General features: G+C 51.9%; 1 protein-coding gene and 1 long non-coding RNA gene across 8 annotated transcripts; one reads left to right on the top strand and one right to left on the bottom strand.

Annotated features, from left to right (window-relative positions):
* Window positions 1–361: 361 nt before the first annotated feature.
* ZDHHC1 (zinc finger DHHC-type containing 1) lies at window positions 362–20,821 on the top strand. Of its 6 annotated transcripts, none has more exons than XM_043898800.1 (13): window positions 362–650; window positions 7,232–7,369; window positions 7,663–7,708; window positions 9,109–9,351; window positions 13,735–13,910; window positions 15,586–15,687; window positions 16,080–16,204; window positions 16,294–16,452; window positions 16,720–16,832; window positions 19,626–19,708; window positions 19,941–20,034; window positions 20,172–20,250; window positions 20,361–20,821. In XM_043898800.1, the coding sequence occupies exons 3-13, from the start codon at window positions 7,700–7,702 to the stop codon at window positions 20,624–20,626; spliced, it is 1,449 nt and encodes a 482-aa protein (XP_043754735.1). In that variant the 5' UTR covers window positions 362–650; window positions 7,232–7,369; window positions 7,663–7,699; the 3' UTR covers window positions 20,627–20,821. The 6 variants fall into 6 exon arrangements, with proteins under 6 accessions (XP_043754735.1, XP_043754734.1, XP_043754733.1 ...); XM_043898799.1 differs by having other exon boundaries at window positions 7,232–7,437; XM_043898798.1 differs by lacking the exon at window positions 7,232–7,369.
* Window positions 5,250–18,965, bottom strand: LOC122691840. Of its 2 annotated transcripts, none has more exons than XR_006340511.1 (4): window positions 18,842–18,965; window positions 11,481–11,567; window positions 11,103–11,194; window positions 5,250–5,320 (listed from the first exon to the last, which is right to left on the bottom strand). It is a non-coding gene; the product is annotated as an uncharacterized LOC122691840 (long non-coding RNA). The 2 variants fall into 2 exon arrangements; XR_006340512.1 differs by lacking the exon at window positions 5,250–5,320 and adding an exon at window positions 5,469–5,597.
* Window positions 20,822–20,866: the final 45 nt, after the last annotated feature.

The raw sequence follows: 20,866 nt of genomic DNA, 5'->3' as shown, positions 1-20,866 counted from the left end.
GATATGTATTCCTCTTAGCCTGTTATCTCCCTGAAGGGCAGGGATATCGTGGGCATTCCCCAGGGTACGTCCAATGCCCAGCACATACTCTCATTAAAGTGTGCAAGCCGGCTGAGGGTCTCTCTAAGAGTGATGGGCTCAGGGGAGAAACTGGAGCGGAACGCTTACAGGACAAGTTAGGATTTCGAGAAGACAAGCTGTGGATTTGGGGTAGAGAAAAGTGTGTTTTTGAGGAAGAATGTTGAAAAGGAATGGAGAGTGGGGCGCCAGGGGGTCCGGGTGAGCCCCGCCCAAGCCCGGGTGCCAGCGCGACGTGACGCAGCGCGGTTTGGCCGCTGTGGGGCGCCGTAGCCCACGCCGTTGCCAGGGGAACGGGCCCAGCGCCGGACGAGGCCCAGCCAGCGTCTGCCTGGCCGGGTGGTACAGCCAGCCCGCTCGAGTCGGAGCCGGAGGACTTGCGGGCCTAACCTCCGCCTCGCGTCCCGGGATGGGGCTCCGATCCGGGGCGCACCGCCGCCCGGTCCCAGGGACCGTCTCTACCGCGAGAGTCTGAAGCGCGGCCGCTCTGGGGTGGGTGGACGGCCGGGCGCTGGCGCTGAGCCGCTGAGTGACCTTGGCAGGGCCGATCTGGCTCTGCAGACGACGCGCAGGTGAGGAGCCCCCTGTGCAGTTCTCACCTCGAAGCTGAGCCACGGGGGGCAGAGCTGCCGCCGCCCGGCCGAGCTTTTCGCCTGGAGCCCGCGCGCGGCCTGGGCTGCAGGTCCTGGGCAGGGCGCCCGGCTTCCTTCTAGCATTCATCAGGTTCGCAGATCTGCATTGAGCGTCTGCTATGTGCCAGGCTCTTTGCCAGGCGCGGGGCCACCAAGGGCCCCACAGAGGACGCCGCAGTTCTCCAGAACCGGCTGTGTTAAGAAGGGGTCGGGCGGGGGTTGCGGGGAGCAGGCGCCAGATACACGACTAAAGTGGTTTCAGGTCAGGTTAAATGGTCTAGTGCTGAAATGGAGGGAGGTCAGGGAGAATCCCCTCACTCATGTGACTTTTAAGCCAAGCTCTAAGGTTGAGAGTCAGCATTGTGATCAGGATAAGGGTGTTTCTGGAAGAGGCAAAAGGAAATGCAAAGATCTGGAGGCAGCAGGTACAGAGGAACGGAAAGGGTGAGGGGCACTTTGAAGTATGTGGTGGAGCTTTCAACTTTATCCCAGCAGGAGGAGTAAACCACTGAGGAGTGTTTTTAAGTTTTGAAAATCTCACCTCACTCTGGCTGCTGTGGGCAATGTGGTTGTGACAGGGACATACCAGAAGTCAGTTGAGGGTCATCTTAATTCTGCCAGCGTAGCTGTGCCTCCTAGAACTTATTTAGTCTCTCTGAGCCTCAGTGTCCTTCTCTGTGAAAGGGGCACATTGCTCTGCATGTTGTTTATGAGAGAGAAAGTGAGGGGCTAGCCCCATCTCAGACCGATGACTAGAGAGGCCTATGAGAACAGTTTGAAATCATAGGACCTACTTCAGAGAGTTGTAAGGGATAATAAGCAGATTCCATCAGAACACTTAAAGCGGTAGCACAGAGTAAGTGCCTTCTAAATGGCTAGTAATGGTTATTGTTGTTGTTGAGACACTGTATGGGAGCAATGATTGGAGCTTGGAATAGAGTGATGGCAGCAGAAATGGTAAGAAGTGGCTTAACTTCCCTTCTTGAAGGAGAGTTGGATTTAGAGATGAGTAAGGGGTGGTCCCTGTTTTTGGAAAACTGGTGACTCACAGCGGGAGACGGGTTTATAAACAGATAATCACCATGAGATTCAATAAAAGCAACATTGGTACTTAATTAGTCAGGTTTTGCTTTGTTTTTCTTACTTTGTTCTGTCACAACTTTGTTCTAAATGACTGTTTCTTGGTGGGTGTTCCTCAAGGCTTGCTTCCACAATCATGGGATTTGATTTCCTGGTTAAAACCAACAACCCTTGCCTCTGCTCACTGGCCTTATTTCAGCTCCGTGTTGCTCCCTTCTTCTTGTCCTCTTTTCTTGGTTTAACTTGAAGCCCAAACAGTTTGCAGTGATTGCTTCAGGAGGAAAATGGCACAGGAAATGTTTGCAGACCACGTCAACTCAGAAATGACTGAGGTTTCAAGCTTTTCTTGCCCTAGCATCAGACTTCTGCATGTTGTTGATGTGAGGAGCCCAGCCACATCTGAGACCAATGACTGGAGAGGTCTATGAGAAAGGCCTGAAGCTCCAATTTATTTTCTGGGAGTTTCTGTGATGTGTGTCTCTTATTCACATAAGCACTTCCCAGAATTTTAAAGCCAGAGACTTCTCTGGCACCTTTGGGGAATTCTGATAAACAAAGTACTTGCCCTTTGAAAGTTTTTTTTATAAATGACATTTTTTGCTATAAAACAGTGTGCCCCATGCAGAATTTTCTTTTCAGCCCCTCCTTTAGGTGGTGAAATTGGGCATTGGTCAGATCTCAGTGAAAATGGGTTTATTTTTTTATTTTTTTTATTTAAAAAAATTTTTTTATTAGTTGGAGGCTAATTACTTCACAACATTTCAGTGGGTTTTGTCATACATTGATATGAATCAGCCGAAAATGGGTTTAGAAGTAGATCCTGGGGGACAAAAAAACAAAATGGAAAACTTGTTTCAAAATATCCACAGAAAAGCACACATACGCAACCATAAATCCTCTAGCAAAAGAAAAGATTGTTGGGAGTGAAACCTTCCTGTGGCGTGCACCTTCCCTTTGGGTTCTGGAGTCATGGGAAGCTTAGCTGACCTTCAGCCGAGAACTGGAGCAAGGTCTTGCCCCACTGCTCTTCTATGGTGCCGCCTGGTTGTCTGATTCCAGCTTGGACAAAACCGCCAACAGCTCATAGGGAGCTCTTCAGCTGAACAACTCAAAACTGCCTTTGAGAATGAGAAGGCATTGAACTACAACTGAGTGCTCTTTTGTTGCATGGTTGTTAGGCAGGATTTCCTTGTTTGTCTGGTGTGATACTAAGCTCTAGATCACACGCGCACATTTGGTCCACATGGAAGCCCACTGGGGCCAGGAGGGTAGGAGATGACACCCTTCAATTATTTATTTGACTTTTTGTTTCAAAAGTAGTACATACACATGGTGAAAAAAAAAAAATCCGAACAGCACTAAGGAGTACATAGTAAAAACAGATCTCTCTCATTCCTAGCCGCTAGATCTCCTTCTCACAGGCTACCTGTGTGTTTGCTTTCTTGCATTTCTTTCCAGAGAGAATCTGTGCATATAGGAACATAGATATCTATCCATCCACCTTAGCTTTCACTTACTGGTACACTTTACAACCACCCCACATCTTGCTTTTCTACTTAGTTCAGTTCAGTCGCTCAGTCGTGTCCAACTCTTTGCGACCCCATGGACCGCAGCACGCCAGGCCTCCCTGTCCATCGCCAACTCCCGGAGTTTACCCAAACTCATGTCCATTGAGTTGGTGATGCCATCCAACCATCTCACCCTCTGTTGTCCCCTTCTCCTCCTGCCTTCAATCTTTCCCAGCATCAGGGTCTTTTCAAATGAGTCAGCTTTTCACATCAGGTGGCCAAAGTATTGGAGTTTCAGCTTCTACTTAACTGTGTATCAAAAGTCATTTCATCCCTTATTTTTGATGTTATGTAGCATTCCATTGTGTGGATGCGCCATATATTTTTTTTATATTGTTCTTTTGGTCCTTATTACCAACATGACTGCAATGAATCTCTGTGCACTTTTTAAGCATCTGTATAAGATAAATACCTAGAAATGGAATGTCTGGACCCAAGGGTATAAGTGTTCTCAAGTTTGGTGCATGTGTGTGTGTGTGCGTGTATGCTAAGTCTCTTCAGTCGTGTCTGACTCTTTGCAACCCCATGGACTGTAGCCCGCGAGGCTCCTCTGTCCATGGGGATTCTCCAGGCAAGAACACTGGAGTGGGTTGCCATGCCCTCCTCCAGGGGATCTTCCCAACTCAGGGATTGATCCCAAATCTCTTATGTCTCCTACATTAGCAGGCGGGTTCTTTACCCCTAGTGACACCTGTGAAGCCCCCTCAAATTTGATAGACATTACCAAATTGCTTTCCACTAACCTTTTTGAAAAATAAAGGAGTGATCCAAAGTGATGGCTTTGTGAAATTCGCCTGCCAGTTTCCTCAATCTGTGGCATTATGCAAGGACCAGAAGCAGGCTCTGTCTCCAGCCCTAACCCATTTCCCTTGCTCCAACATGTTTCTCCCTGTTGGTATGTCAGTTCTCCAGGACCTCCAAGACTCCAAATTAGCCCTGTCACCTCTCTTCTGATCCCGTCACTCTACCTTTCCAGTTCTGTGGCCTCCGCCAACAACCCTCTTTAGTAATGAAGTAGATTCTTTCCTGAAATTCTCAGACATCTTGCAAAAATGCAGGGATTCCTACACTCTCCAGGGCTAGTACTTTTCAACTCAGTCTGGTTCTTTTGACAGCACTATTCATGAATCTCAGAACAACATTCCTAAATATTTTTTTTTTTGGTGGGAGCAGAGGTGGGCAAGAAAGAAGTGAACTAGTCAGGTAACTGTTCTCCAGTTCATAATGAGAACTTGAAATGGTAAGATTTTCCTCACTTAAATTAGGCATATGAGTTAAAGTAGCCTAACATTATTTTGCAAATGCTATTTTAGGCGTAAAAGTGAAGGTTAACATAGATTATTGTCATCCCAGCAATGGCCTTCACCTTTTTGGGACAGGGAGAGACCTGCATAGCCCTTTCAGCCTACCTCAGAAGCCAGCTGAGCCCCAGTTACCAGGCCAGTGACTACCTTTGGTTGTTAACATTCCATGGGGCGGGCCTCTTTGTTCTTGCCTTCTTTCTGTCTCCACCAACTTAACTCTGTGGTTTGTTCTATGGCAGCTGAAGGTACTTGAGAATCTTTTATCAAGGTCCACATACCTGTCAGCCCACCAAAGATGCAGTGGGTCATCGGGCAGGCAGTGGGGAACTTGTGGGCTTCACCCCCACTTCCCGCCCATCTCCTCCCAAAGCACTGGGCTGCTGGGCGATTGCCCTCCCTGGGCCAGTCTGCTCTGGTGTCACTTCCCCCAAGTCCATTCTCTTCTTGCTCATGCCCTCCTTCCCACTGTGAATAGAAAGCTTTCTATAACACCCATCACCTTTATGTCAATTCCCCTGTTTAAATTTTCTGTGACTCCCCATGGCTCTTTCAGTAGTACCTAAGCTTACTCACCTGGCCTCCTATCATCACCTTCTTACGGAACTGAAGTTGGATCTGCTTGCCTAACACACAGCAAAACCAATCTGCTGACACCAGGCTGTGGTGAAGGAAAGTACAGCATTTATTGCAGGGAGTGAGAGCCAAGCGAGGGAGTGGGAGATATGCCTCAGGTCCACTGCACCGTGGTCTTTGAGTTAGGTTTTTTTTGTTTTTGTTTTTTTTTAAGGGAAAGAACAAAGAGGCTGGGATTAATCATCATCTTATGACATTTTTGTGACATGTCTTAATCGTAGTTTCCGGAATATTCTAGTCTCTGGTTTATGATTTTCTATCCAGGTGGTCCATGGCACAGGGATCTGTTAGTTCATCTTGCACTGGAGAGAAAACCAGAGTTTCTGTGTTGATGGTGACATCTATAGTAGCCATTTTAGTACATGTTTTCAGTAATTTTAGTCATATGACTCTGTTTAGTTTTCAGTTAGCACAAGATTGAAGTTACAGGAGACTCAAAAGGGAACAAAGTTTTAGATAGATTAATCACAATTTCAGTAAGGGAACTTGGTTTTAGGGGGACTTGGTTTCAACCTAGGATCTGACCCTGCAACTTCCCAGGGCTCATCTCTCTCTCTCTATGTGAATTTTGCTCTCTGACCCCAAACCCATCCACTCTGTGTCCTGTCATACTAGGCTGCCAAAATACCCATTCACCCACTTCCCTGATATCTGTCTGAGCCTGTCTGGGCCCGCAGAAAGCAATCCTCTGAGGGCAGGAACCTGGTCTCATAGGTGTTTACATCTTTAGCGCACAAGGGGGCTGGGCCAAGATATGAGCGCACAAGCTGGCCATGTCTGGGAGCAGGACGACACGTCTTTTAGTCTGATCTCCTAGGGAAGTGCTAAGAGGGGAAGGACAGCCAGAAAAGTCCCTGGGTCTGATGAGAGTGCTTAGTCCCATCCATGTTTAAAGCCCTATCTCCTGTTCTCTCCTACCTCAGAGCCCTTTTAATAAATTTTTTTGGGGGGTCAAAATAATTTGTGGCCACCAACTCCATAAGGGAAAATGTCATCAGTTAAGAGTGGGTTGGCTCAGACTTTCAATGCAGGTGGCATGTCACCTGGGCAGCTCAGTCTGCTCCAGAGTGCTGCCACTTCTGCAGGGGACTTAGACCCAACAGCACCACCCCCCATCCACGGGCTCATACAAGTGGTACTCTCTGGGCCAAGGGTATTGGGGTTTGGAATCAGAGCAGTCTCTAAGGCTGTTGGTGGTAGGCCCCTGGCCTCAAATGGTGACTTCTCCTGCCTCAGGCATCAGGGACACAGGAGCACTGGGGAGTGCCTGTGGCCACTGCCAGTCCATTCCAGCAGTGGGGACATGTCAGCCAGCCATGTGCCTCTGTTTCTTTCTTTATAAACTACCTCAAGGTGTAGGGCTATTCAGGAGTGAGGATGGCAAGGAGAAAGTCAGGATTTAGGAACCCCAATTGATGGGTTCCCTTCAAAGAAGTTGCCCTGTTGGGTCACCAGAGAACCTGTGTTGGAGCCACAAAGATTTGTCTTCCTGAGCAGAACTGCCCAGCTCAACTGTACTTACTCACTGGGTTTGACCTGATGACCTTTGTTTCCAAAAATCAAGAACAAAGATTTGCTACCTCTGGGGACATTCCAAATAAAGTGACCCCAGCTTCTTGATCACGTTTGTCATCTTTGATCAAATCTGAGAAGTTTAGAATGACAACCCAGTGGCTCAGCTCTTATGACAATGTGTTCCTTGGGACTACTGACTTAAGAAAGCAACTTCAATCAACCCCGTCACTTTGGGCACAAACCTCATAAAACCTCATAGGATATCAGATGTAGTAGCCTCCTCAGTCTGGAGAGATGAGGATACCCCAGAGGGCTATTTAGGGTAATCATAATGTCTACCCTTTAGGAAGCATTTATGTGTCAATGCATGTTGCTGATCTGTATATAGCCCTAGGTGGGCATCTCTACCCCTGTTTTTCAGATGAAGAAACTCAAGCCCTTCAGCTAGTAAGCAAAGAACCAGGAGTTGAACCTAGATCTGCTTCCTCCAAAGCTGGGGTTCTTTTCCCACCTTTCACTGCTTTTTACTGAAGACAAAGCAAATGACCAAAGGATTCCAGTTGAGTCCCTGGGAGAAAACTAGGGTCACTCCATTTAGCTTTGGATGAGGCTACTCAGAATCTCCAGGTTTGGTTTGCGGGAGACCCTGGGCCTTGGGTGGTATGAAGGGCAGAATGGCTGAGTGTGAACGTTTGGCAGTTAGGGTAATAGCCATGGGGCGGGGGGAGATGGGGTAGGGGTGTGGGTGCCTGGTGACTATACAGATTGAAGGCAGGGCAGAACAGGGCAGGACGCTTTGAGTGGGTCAGGATTTCACATCATTTACTGTGCCCATATTTCCTTTTATTTCAGATGCTTTCAAGTCAGCAAACATTACTGAGCACCTTCTATGTACAAGGTATGTTCTGCATGTTTGGGGGAGGGGATGTGGGGGAACAGAGGTGGATGAATCACAGTACCATTGCTGCCCTTAGGGGAAGCTGGCATAACAGGGGGGCAGACATAGAGATGGCAAAGTGTACCAAATGGCCAAGTGACTTGCCCAATAAAAACTGAGTGCGAAGATCCCCTGACTCACTTGGAACATCAAGAAAAGCTTCCTGGATGAGGTGGTGCTCGCAGTGGACTCTGAAGATCAAGTCACATTTTGTTGGGTTGAGAAGTGAGGAAGGTGTTATAGGCAGATGTGTTGGTGGGGGAAAGGGTCCTGCCATACCCTTTGTCTTAGTCAGACTCCCTGGCCAAAAGGCATGGGCTCCTGAAAGGAGAGTCCAGCTGCCAGGGATTTTGATCTTCCCACCAAGAGCTCCGAGCTGGCTTGTCTGCCCAAGTGGGGCACTGCCTGCCCGGCTCTGGTTTCACCTCAGGTTCGGAAGACACTGGGGGCTGGGCTCTCTCTCCTGTAGTACTCGGCCCACCTGTCTGCTCCGCACATAGCCTTTGACAACCAGGCCAGCTCTTGGGCGGAGGGATGGTGGGATGGGGGTGGAAGAGTGCTGCCATCTGGTGGTTTGGCTCTGGACAGTGCTTGTCTTTCCCTGAGCTCCCTCAAGTGAGTCAGAAGGCATCAGCTCACCTTTTGGTTCTCATTGCACTAGGCCCAGGTTTACTTAGAGACACATGGTCATTTCCACTGCTGGAGGGAACCAGTGAGGAGTCCTCCCCTCCCTCTTGTGTGCTGTCTTCTCTTCAGCCAAGAACCCCGGGCAGCTTATCTGATGCACAGGGGAGATGGTTCAGGGTCCCCCAGTCCTTGAAGAACATGTATATGTTTGCTAGGACCAGAGGCCAGATCCCCTCTCCTGAGTACTTCCACTCCCTATTTCCCTTAGCAGAGCATACCGGGGCCCTCTCTGACACTTGCATTTGGGCCTCGGGACAGAGGTGACTAATCCTAACAGAATCAGCATGTGTTCTCATCACTCTGGCTCCAGCCTGATATTGTTACCAGATGAGAACATGTCTTATTGGGTTTAATTCTGATGGCTGTGGTAACAGAGCACTTTGAGTAACAGGCAGTCACACTGTGTCCTAAATAAACCCTGGACCCTCCTACCTTGTCCTGGCTAGGGCTGGGGCCAGAGCTCGCTCTGGGGCTTTGAGGCCAGCACTCTGCTGCCCTTCTCCTGTATCAGGCTCCTCATGCTAGGGTCCTGGATTCCCCTGCAGAGTAACTGGGAGAGAGCTTCACATTCCAACCTGCCCCTCCTGCTGAAACCTGACTGCAGGCATAGGGCTTTGGGCTCCAGCCTGGGCCTCCTCAGGCTAATGCTGTCTCTACTCTTTCTCCCTCTGGAGATGAACATCTGCAACAAGCCCTCTAACAAGACGGCCCCTGAGAAGAATGTGTGGACCGCACCTGCACAGGCCAGCGGACCCTCCCCGGAGCTGCAGGGCCAGCGGTCCCGCCGGAATGGGTGGAGCTGGCCCCCGCACCCACTCCAGATTGTGGCCTGGCTGCTGTACCTCTTCTTTGCTGTGATTGGCTTTGGGGTCCTAGTTCCCCTCCTGCCTCACCACTGGGTGCCTGCTGGCTATGCTGTATCCTTGGGAATGTATGGGGCTGGTACATGGGAGAGTGCAGACAGTGGATGGAGGGACATGGGCAAGGCCTGAAGCTGGGTTCCAGAGCCTCAGACAATGCAAATAGGTCCTGTCTCTGCCTCGGGCTTCAGCTGCCTACCTGCTGGCCTCCAACACCCATCTGACCTCTCTGCCTGACTGGATGAGGGAAAAGACCTAATGAACCTTGGCGCGTTGAAAGCCCCACACAGATGGGAACCTCATCAACTGAGGTACCACAAGAGCAGTTATAGATGAGAACCTTAAAGCTCTTTTTAAGCTAATTGTGTCCAGAGCTCAACAAAGGATGAAAGAGATGTTCCATTTATGAAATAATTTTTCACTTTTTGGAAAGAATCATGGTAGCCTCCTTTACATATTAAGTTCCTGGTATATTTAAAATATGGTTTTATTTACAGAGATGATTATGCCATACCCAGGACTGTTTAGGAGCTTATTGATTTTATAAATCAGACTCTTTTAGGGTAAGGAAGGTTGAACTGACAAGAGGAGGGATAAAGATGCCCTGGAAACTCCTGGGAACTGTGACAAACATGCACTTGCCTGAGCTTGATGATGTGACTGTCCCTGCCCTGGCCATAACCCCCAGGAACAGAGGATTAAGGTGCAGCATGTGGCTATGTGCCCCAGTCCAGAGGGTGCCCATGAGAATGTGCCCTGGTATGTATGCTTCGTGGAGACAATTCCTTGGGCCTCTGCGAGAAGGTAGTCTAGGGTGAGCTAAAGGAATTAACAGGGATGAATTTGAAAGTTTCAGGCGTAGACTCAGCACCCTTCAACTCAGCCCTTGCAGGGCTGCACAGGGCTGAACAGCTTCTGCCAACTGCACATCTCAGCCTCCTCTTCTATCTGACAGGAAGGATCCTGCCTGCTTCCCAGGCAGGGGACAGGGAGCACACCGGATGTGTGTGTGAGCACCAGAATGTATGAGCCATGAATGTGAGCATGCTCTCTTGGGAAACCATAGAGCGCTTGGCTGGTAGGTGACAAGGGCAGGTGAGTGGAGAAAGACTCTAGAGAAGGTTGTTGGTCTCAGATGCCAGCAGTGTCACAGGGGGACTTTCTGGACAACTCTGAAAACTAGACTTTCTCTGAGGTAACCCACAGGGCTTATTCAATACTACTAAGTAGAATGCTTCATGGGACATTCCTCCCATGAGCTGGAATGGGTGCGCCACTCACTCAAGACTACCTGGGTTTCTGCCATCAAGGTACCTGATTAATAACCACATGGTTTGGAGTGAGTAGAATTAGAGCAAATAATAATAAACACAAGTAACTAGAATTTATTGAGCACCTATATGTGCCAGGCACTGTGCCAACCCTGTATATGGATGATCTCATTCAATCCTCATAATAATCTGTAAGGAAGGTGTTCCCCTGACTTTAATGGAAAAAAAAAAAAAGAAAGAAACTGGGGCTTAGAGAGATTAAATGACTTCCTGAGGTCACATAGCTGGTATCCAGTGAGGCCAGGAGGACTGCCCAGGCAGCCTGGCTCAGAGGCAAGTGGGATGGTTTGAGGGTTTTGTCTTCTCCATATTTACTGCTTTGGGCAATGCTGGAGGCTCCAGAACCACCTGGTTTGGCACTCCCATTTCTTGGCCTGAATGGTTCTGTGTCCTCCCATCAAAGCTACCTTCCTTCTGAAGTCTCCCTTAGGGCCCCTGAAGAATGAAGTAGGGTCATTGTGTGTACCAAGCACTCACCTTGTGCCTAGAAGTGGCCTGGCCCCTAGGGTTGCAAGAATGAGAACACAGGGCCCCAGTTCTCGGTGCTCAGCTTCCAACTGGAGGAAAGCCTAGTAGTGTGGAGATCATCACGTGGTAAGTAAGAGGGTAGGGCTCATACAGCAGACTGTGGGTGCAGGAGGAGGGCCATGTAGCCCAACATCACCGAGGGCCCAGATGCGCTCCTATTGCTCTCAGCTCCCCACCTTCCTTCCTCCTGGCCTCGATAGGTATTCTTGGCTCCACCCTTTCCCTTCATCATCTGTATCCAGTCAGTCATCAGGTCCTGTTGATTTTGCCTCCTAAAAGGTATTGTATTTGCCCTCTTTTCTCCCCACTGCCAGCTGCCTCTCTTACCTGGATGACCATTTCATCTCCAAACAGGTCTCCCTGCACATGCTATCACTCCAGCCAGTCTGTCTCTATCTCTGCAGCCAAAGTGCCCTTTCAAAAAACAAAAGTGATAAAGTTACTCCCCAGCTAATACCCTCTAATGGCTTCTTCCTGCCATAAGATTCAAGATCCTCAAGGCTCTCCACATTCTTGACTCTGCCCATTTCCCTAGCATCTTCTTATTTTATTTCCTCTGTTGTTCTCTGCTGTGACAACACTGGTCTCTGTGGAAGCCCTTAGCCCCTCTCTTCACCCCAATACCCAGCTAAGTCAGAAGTCAAGAACCAGCAGTCCATGGGCCAGTTGGGCCTATAGATTTTTTAAAATTGAGTGATAATGAACACACTAAATAGACATATCTGAAGGGCTTCTTCAGCAGGTACATTTTAAAAATTACTTATTTCCTTGTCAGCATTTTAAAATTTTAAAAATTAAAAAAATGAGATGCCTCATATATCCAGACACAAATCCAGATTTCTGGTTTTGAAAAGCCAGAATTTGGTGACATAGGCTCTCTTTCTGGCATGGTACCAATGAGTTGAGCTGGAAACACACATCAACCACCCCGTTATTTGGGGCTCTGCTTGCTCCCAGCACCCAGCCAGGCCCCCCTTTCCTCTTTATATTTCTTACTGGTTCCTGTGCCACTCCAAGTATCAGCTGACATAATACTTCCTCAGGGAAGCTTTCCATATCCCTTTTGACCAGATGAGGTCACCCAGTTACAAACTTACATAGTCCCATGAACTTTCTTTATCACAATCAACCTACTCTTCGATTAACATCTGTGTTTCTTGCAAGACTGGGCTCCTTGGGGATAGGGACCAGGTCTGTTTGTTCCTGCCATGTGCCTCAGTGCCCGATGTAGAGAAAGACCTCAGTAAATAGTTGAATGAATGAACCAGGGGGTGGGGGGTGGGAGAAGTGTTGAAGCAGGCAGGAAACTAAATGTTTGCCCACCTCAGTGTGTCTGAAAAGAGGCTGGAATGGTGAGGAGTAGTGGTTGGTAATACCAAGAGGTTTGAGAGGAGCCAGAATGAAAGGGGCCATGAGTATTGAACCTGAAGAGTAAACTTTAGCTTGAGAGCCATTGAAAGCCACTGCAGGAGTTTAAGCAGTCAAGGCCTTAAGTTTAAGCTTTTTAGAGCTCACTTCAGGGCCAAGTGAAGAGTACACTCAAGGGGACCCAGACAGGAGGAGCAGAGTTCAGAGACTATGGAATAGCCCAAGCAAGAGGTGAAGGCCTGATCCAGAGCCAGGGCTGTAGGGATAGAGAGGTTGTGGTGGGCCACAGGATTGTCTCTGTCAGCTCTGGTACAGCATGTTAGGGCGGAGCCTGGCTCCTGCAGACGTGTAAGAAAATTTGGCTGCTGGGAGGAGGAAGAAAAAAGGAGGTTGGATAGCTTATGGATGGAGGATAAATGATAGAGAGATATCTGACTGGCTAGCAAAAGGATGGATGGATGGATGAATAGATGGAGGGTGGATAGCTGACTGGGTGGAATCTATTTGTAAAGTTTTACACATTCACTTTGCAGTAAGTTGTCAGCATACTTGTGCCCAGGCTTTGGTCCAGTTGCTGAGCAGATAGATCCTGGAAGATCTGTGTTTCAGGAATTGGCCTTGTGCCCACTGGCCAGCCCTTACACATGTCAGGCCATCCCAGACATTCAGCCCCAGGATTCCGAGGACCTGAACTCTAGACTAGGGAGGCAGTGGGTCTATGAGACTCTGTCTGCAAGTGATTCTCCAGCTGGCCTGGCTTCTGGGAGGGGATGTTTGCATCCTTCTCAGAAGCAAGATAAATGAGCTTAGAACTTATATTGTGGGTCCTTCAATCTTAGAGAACTATCTCTTTCAGTCTTATTTCACCATTCAGAATCTGAAAACAGGTCAGATTCTGAGGTAAGACCAGCCAGGGTCTGCACCAGGTTTGGGGCAGTGAGGCCAGGGCCCTGTGGTTGGTCTCCTCAACAGCAGAAGTGCTGGTTTGTGAGCTCCATTACCAGATAGCCCCATCAGTTCGTCCATCTAGGGCATGGGTATGCTAGAGATGTCTGATAAGGAGGCTCTTGGGGGCCTGGAGATAGGAGGTAGCACAGGCAGAGTCTCTGCACCGGGGAATTGCATACAGGTAGAGAACAGTTCTTTGGCCACAGGAAGCAGGGGTGGGCTCTCAGCCAGCAGTGTGGAGTGAGTCTTTAACCTGCTGGGCCAGTGCATGGGCGCCATCTTTGCTGGCCACCTCGTGGTGCACCTGACTGCTGTTTCCATCGATCCAGCAGATGCCAATGTGCGGGACAAGAGCTATGCAGGGCCTCTGCCCATCTTCAACCGCAGCCAACATGCACACGTCATTGAAGACCTACACTGCAACTTGTGCGACGTGGATGTGTGAGTGCATGTGGACTGGGTGTGTGTGGCCGATGAGTGCGCCCGGGGAACTGCCAGTGGGAGCTCAAGGCAGACAGGGGCATGCCCAGGCTTTGCAGTCATCCTGAAGCCTCAGAACCCTTGTATTTCACACAGTCAAGAATCTTGGTGGAGTGACAGAGAACTGGGTGAAGGAGAAGGTGAGGAGAAGGTGCCTGGAAGCAGAAGATGAGGAATAGCATTTCCATCAGTTAAAGTAGGAAACATTTGGCACTGCTACAAACATTGCTAATGACTAACTCTGCCAGTAACCACCCCCGTCTCTCACTAGCATCCTCAGGTATGGGCAGGGACCGGAACTAACAGAAGCTAACACCCAAGTACTTATCATGTGCTAAGTGCTTATGAACTACCACCCCGCAGGGTGGGTAACATCTTTCTCACTTCACAGAAGAGGAAGAATCCAGTGCTCCGAAAGGCTGAGGTTGGTCATATGGCTCTTGGGCAGCAGAGCCAGATTCACAACCCAGCCTGCCTGGAGCTGGAGCCAATATACTGTTATCCTTGTTTATGTACAACTCTGAGGCCCAGAGAAGCCAAATGACTTACTCCAGGTCACATTGAGGGGTTAGAATGTACAGAGCCCAAACCCTTTGGCTGGTCCAGACTGCCTCCCTAGGCCCTTCCCTGGAGCATCCCAGTCTCTCAGCCTTAAGAAGGGGATCTGGGATTGGGTATGGTTCAAGGCTAGCTCCGCCCCCCTCCCAAGAAACTTTTTTTTTTTTTTCCAAGAAACTTTTAATATTAAGATCCAGGCAGTTTATTGAAGGGGTTCTGTCCACAGGACAGAGAAAGAGCCAGTGGTGTTAAGATGCTGAGGACTTTGGCATCAGACAATCCTTTCCTTCACTAGACACCAGTCAGTGTCCTGTTCCTCAGTGGATGCTCTGGCAGTTGCTCCCTGTTCCAGGGCTCCATTCTGTTCTGCGAAAGGGGATTGAAACTTATCCTTCCACTCTCCTTTGGGCTTTCCTGGTTCCTCCCTGGGGCAGGGAGATTCACTTGCATCCCTAACTTGGCCTCCCCTCATCTTATCCCCTGTGGTGAACTGCTTGCTGCTCACCCAGATGTCTGCCTGCCCTGCTCCCTTTGGCTCCTTTGGCTTAAACCAGATAGACTGGAGTTTTCTGGAAGAATGCCAGAAAAATTCCCACAGTCTGGCAGAGAAGCAGAGACTCAAAAAAAAAATGGCGATGTCAGGAAGAGCAATGCAAGTCCTGGGTCCAGCAGCCTTGATTTCTTCTGCTACATGGCCCCATACCTGCATTGTGTCCTGACTGGGCAAAAGGGGTCCTTGCTTGGAAAGGAACCTCCATTTGCATTTCACACCACCATCAGCCATATGCATAGTTCCAGAGGGGGACAGTATAACGCTGTCTACTCTTCTCACCCCTGGGTACACCTCCCTTCCCTCCCGCGCCTCCCCACCTCTTCAGAGGCGCTGCCTGCTCTAGGTGTCCCGCCCCACCGTGCTCGACACCAGAGGGCGCGCGCGCTCCCTATAGACGCGCTCTGCTCTCCGCTTAGGCGCGGGTGAGTGACCCGCTCCAGGCACAGAACCGGCAACCCCCAGGCCAGGATGGTCAACAAAGGGTGGGGTAAGCCCGCGATCGCTCTGTGCCCCCTCCCACCGCAGGAGTGCGCGTTCCAAGCACTGCAGCGCCTGCAACAAATGCGTGTGCGGCTTTGACCACCACTGCAAGTGGCTCAACAACTGTGTGGGCGAGAGGAACTACCGGTGAGAGCCAGATCCGGGCCACAGGGTTGCCTGGGGATGCGTGTTGAAGTGTGTGAACCAGGGCCCTTGACCCTTCATACGGGGCCTGTCGAGGATGGGAGGTACTTGGGGGACCTGTGCGCTGGTCTGAGGGTGAGGCTCTCCATGGTTTCCTCCTGACAGGGCTGAGGGTAGGTTTGGAATCTTTCTCCTCCTAGCCCAGGGAAAGGTGGGGAGCCTATTGGGGGTGGCTGCCTGTCTTCACCTTTGCCCGAAGCCTTCGGCTTCCTGAGGAGTTAGGGCTGTGGGGTTAGAGGCCCAGCTCCCCCTCCCAACCTCTGGCCCTTCTGAGCTCTGGGCCCTTGCCCAGCTGGAGCACCTGGGTGCTGACAGCTGCCGGTGGCTGGGCCCAGGCTCTTTCTACACAGTGTGGCATCCGCCTTACTGGGCGTCCTGCTCCTCGTGCTGGTGGCCACTTATGTCTTTGTGGAGTTCTTTGTCAACCCCATGCGGCTGCGTACCAACCGCCACTTTGAAGGTCTGGCTTCCAGGCCCACTCCCACCCCCTAGCCTGCTCTGGTCACTGGTCACAGCCCTGGCTGAGCACAGTCTGCTCGTGCCTTGCAGTCCTGAAGAATCACACAGATGTGTGGTTCGTGTTCCTGCCTGCCGCCCCTGTGGAGACGCAGGCTCCTGCCATCCTGGCTCTGGCTGCCCTACTCATCCTTCTGGGCCTGCTCTCCACAGCCCTGCTCGGCCACCTTCTCTGCTTCCACATTTATCTCAGTAAGTGCCACCCCGCCTCACATACACACCCACACCTGCCTTGCAGGGGATGGGGTCCCTAGGCTGGAGGAAGTTACCCAGTTTGGGCTATGGAGCCCTGAAACTATGCCCCTTCCTGGTGCTGGCTCTCTAATGGTGACGCGTCTCACTCTGTGGTTTAGTGTATATGGACACAATGGGTTTTAGCCTGTGGCTGGGTACCCTCCCTCACCTTCTTAACCCCAGGGTTCCTCTTCCATTACACTGAGCCCTATCTTCACCCCTCAGTGTGGCACAAGCTCACCACCTATGAGTACATTGTGCAGCATCGTCCACCACAGGAGGCAAAGGGGGCCCACAGGGAGCTCGAGTCATGTCCCCTGAAGATGCGGCCCATTCAGGTATAGAAGTGTCCCAGAATGCTGAGGGAGTGGGAAAAGGGGGGTGGGAGGGGCGGTGGGCTACACAGCAAGTAGTCAATGACAAGACAGGGCAGAGGGAAGCAGGCCTGGAATAGCAGCTGGGGGAGGGGGTGCTGGAGGCAGCAGGGGTGAGGGCAAGTATGTACTAAGCATGTGCCTGCTTGTTCAAGTGTGGGCACAGACAGAGGGAGCCCTGAATTTCCCTGACCCCAGGGGAAAGGCTCCAAGCATGCGCTGGAGGGTACAGAAAGTGGGAGCCTGGAAGTGGGCAGGGTGGGGTTGAAGGAGGAGAGGGATGGACCAAGGACTGGGTCACCAGGATGGAGCCATTAGTTCTCTCCACCTGTGACCCTGAGCCTTTATACCCATTACCCCATTTAAATCTTGAAACAGCCCATGAGGCAGATCATGCTACTATCCCGATGTTGCAGATGAACAAATTGAGGCCAAGAAAGATTAAAAAAGCTGGGTCTAGGAAGAGTTAAGGTCTCCACACTCTGAAGCAGGAATCCTCCAGCCCAGGCTCGGGGCCTGGCCAGCCCAGCTGCTGATCAGCCTATCCCCATTCCCACGCCCCTTGGCTTCCTGAGGTCAACAGCTGGGGGTGGGGTGGTCCTGTCCTTGGAGCCCCCAGGGACTGGGAAGGCAGGGGGCCCAGGCAGGCCTTGTTGGGAAGGCTGAGTTCTGGATCCAAAGTCCTCATGGCAACTGTACACAAACACAGCCTGGTGGGTGGACTGAGGAAGGGTTTAGGACCCCACCTCTCCTCTTCCCATTGCCACGGGGTGGGAAGGCCTGGGGGAGTGATGGCTGTTAGTGGAGAAACCTCCCCCAACTCCTGCCACACTGCGGTGTACCTGCCCTAGTGCTGGGCCCTGAACCCGTGTAAGCACAGTGGCAGCCATCCTGGGAGTGGGCATCACCCCACTTCACAGAGGAGACAAGCTCAGAGAGGTAGGCAGGAGACTTCAAGCTTCACAACCGTGCCCATTTGGGCTGGTCTTGGGATCCCCAAACTCAAAGGATCAGGGCCTTGGCTCTGCAGTTACTGCCTGCTTAGGCTTTGAGGCTAGATGTGCCAGCAGCCAGGGCACTTAATATCATCTGAAAATGACCTGAGGGAGACCTTCGCAGAGGGAGCAGGGGTGTGCTTGTCCCACTGAACAGAGGAGAGCTGAGGTGGAGAGGTGCCATGTATGATACCATTCAGGAATGGGCATGTTTTGAAGGTCTCAGGGAGGATTGTAGGGACAGCTGTGAGGAGGGGAGTTTGAATGGGGACACCCTGGTGTGGCACCTTCAAACCTCCCCAACTGGCTAGGGCCTGGCTCCTGTCCCATTATGACCCATCAGGCTTCTGAGATGATCCTCTACAACTGCTGCCCTCAGTCCTCCCCTTCTGGAACCCAGGAGCACCAGGGTAGGCTTTGCCTCCTCTCTCCTGGGCCCTGGAGGGGTGCTAAGTCCACACTGGTGAAGAGGGGAAGGATTACCTTGATGTCCCAGTCCTTGCGACTGGGCTTTGACCCCTTCCCCTTTCCCAAGGCTCCTCTTCTCAGGCTGGCATCCCCACACTCCACTCCAAAGGGCCAGCCTGAGCAGATGTTGCACACAGGGCTTGCCTGGGGCTTCCTTCTCCGCATCTGTGTAGCCAACCCATGACTGGCTGGGCTCGTCCCCCAGACCTGCTAGGGCTGTCCTGCAGGCAGCCTCCCCACCCCCACCCTGAGCTGGAATGCGGGAGGGGCCTCACTCTGAAGCCGTTGCCCCCAAACATAGGCTTGTTTTAGAGACGGCGTTGCTGTTATAGTGTCTTCTCTGCATTAGTCAGGACGCCTGGGTCTCCATGGAAACAACTGTCGAGCCAGCGACAGCTGTCCGGTTCCCTGCCCCCAGCCCGATGGGGGCGGGGCCTCGTACTGGCTCCGCCCCACATCCCTCACTAGGTTCCCATCTCTGGCCGTTTTTTCTGGCTTCTGTTTCCTCACCTGCAGTCCTCTTGGGCGCGGGAGGGGCGCATGCTGCGTGCTAGGGTGCAAGCCCAGGCCACTCCTGCTACCTCCTGGCCTCACTTTCAGGCGTTGGATCTGCTGCTCCAACGGTCAGGGCGAGGATCAGCAACTAAACAAGACAGAGAACTCACCTATAAGCCTGGTCCCAGGTGGGATCATGGCGCTGTTTTTTCCACCACTTTACCTTTACCAACAGAAGTTGGGGAGACCACTCATCCCCCCACTTCCCTCCAGCAGCTGAGATTGTGTCTGGTACGCTGAGGACTCAGCTCTCAGGGAGCCATAGATCTCTGCATGTAGCCTTGCAGCCGCGGGTGCACATGTGAGTGTGTGAAGTGCCAGGTCTCCCAACCAGGGAAAAAAGTTGGTTCAGAGATTGAAGAGCTAGAAGGAGCCCGGAGCAGGAGGAGGCCTCTCTGAGTCCTTCTTTGCCCCGCCCCCACTTGGCCAGAGCAGCTCTAGACCAGGTACATTGGACCTATGAGGCTGGAGGCTTCCCGGAGGAGGTGGAATTTGACTGAAGTGAGGAAAACAGTGGGGATGGGATAAGGTACAAACACAGGTGTTTTAAGCCTCATTCTGCATTGGGGTTTTCCCAGCATAACTGGGAAGCCTAGAGAACAGCCCTAGACCTCTTCGCCCACACCTCCCAGAGAGAACAGTAAGGGGGTGTGTGTCCTACACAGAGTGGGCCTAAGGACCCAGGAGGCCCTGGACCCATATCTGGCCTCCCAGCCTCCCTCACCTCCACCTTCCCCAGGAGATGGAGCTCTACATGCGGACCTTCAGCCATGTGCGCCCAGAGCCCTCTGGCCAGGCCAGGCCTGCCGAAGTGAATGCCAAGTGAGTGCAACTTGGGCAAAGGCCACCTCACATCTCCCACTGGCGTGGCAATGAGGTGGGAGAAAGGAGTTAGGCCAAAGCCAAGGCATGGGTCTTTGTCCAGCCCAATGTGGCCTTGGACAGATCAATACCTCCTTCCAGTTAGGAAGGGAGGCTTATTTTAGAACCTCCAACAGGGTGGTATTTGAAGGAACAACAGCATCCAGCACTTACCCTCGCACTTCCCCTTCAGTCCCTCCCGATTCCTTGCCACCCGCGGCCAAGTGGAGCCTCCACCGCCCTCCTCCCCAGAGACTCTCGCTCTGCCCCCTCGGATACGACCCCAGGTAGGGGGGGCTGTGCTGGGCTCCTGCCCAGGTGGAAGGGGATGGGAAAGAAGCCTCTACTCCTTTCCACTCCTCCGCGTCTTTTGGCGAGGTGACGTCTGGGGAAGGGTTATTCAGGCTTCCCCCTGTCTCTGCAGAAAAAGAGGAAGCGGCGCATGTATAAAGTACCGACCTCTGGGACCTTGGACCGAGAGCCCCAGTTGCCCAGGCTGCCGGGTGAGCGCCCCTTTCTGACGGGAATCTGCTCGGGGAGCTCCAAGGGAGGGAAAGGTAGGGCCCTTAGTGAGTGGCAGCTCCTAGTCTTACGTTCTTTTCCAACCCCATAGGGCCCCGGACCCCCGGCCGCCGCTCCAGCTCGTCGTCGGATTCCGCGGACGCCAGCCCTGCAGGAGCCTATCACTCGGCGTCTGCCGAGTCCCTGGACGAGATCCCAGTGGCTCAGACGCGCCTAGGCAGCGCCGCTCTGGCCGCCCGGGTGGGTAGGCCCCGAGAGCCCGGGCTGGCGCTGCAGGCACGTGCGCCCGCTGTTTTCGTGAGCCCGAGCAGCGGCGAGCCCCGCGTGCGGGGCGGCCCCGAGGCTGATCTGGCTTAGCTGGGCGGAGAAGCAGGGATGGCGGAGGAGCGGCGGGACCGACTCTCTATGCAAAACCCTCACCCCCGCCGCACCGAGTGCACTTTAGGGGCCCCTAAGGGCCGGCGGGATCGGCCCCACTCCCCACTCCACTACTCAGCAATACCCGCCCAACCAGCTGTGATGCTCCAATAAACTTTTTTATGCTTTTGCGGACTTGGTGCACACTTTCTTAATGACAGGGGTCACGGGCCCTCCTGG

The sequence above is a fragment of the Cervus elaphus genome, chromosome 4, assembly GCF_910594005.1.
Source record: "Cervus elaphus chromosome 4, mCerEla1.1, whole genome shotgun sequence".
Lineage (NCBI taxonomy): Eukaryota > Metazoa > Chordata > Mammalia > Artiodactyla > Cervidae > Cervus > Cervus elaphus.
This window is presented reverse-complemented; position numbering and strand designations above follow the sequence as displayed.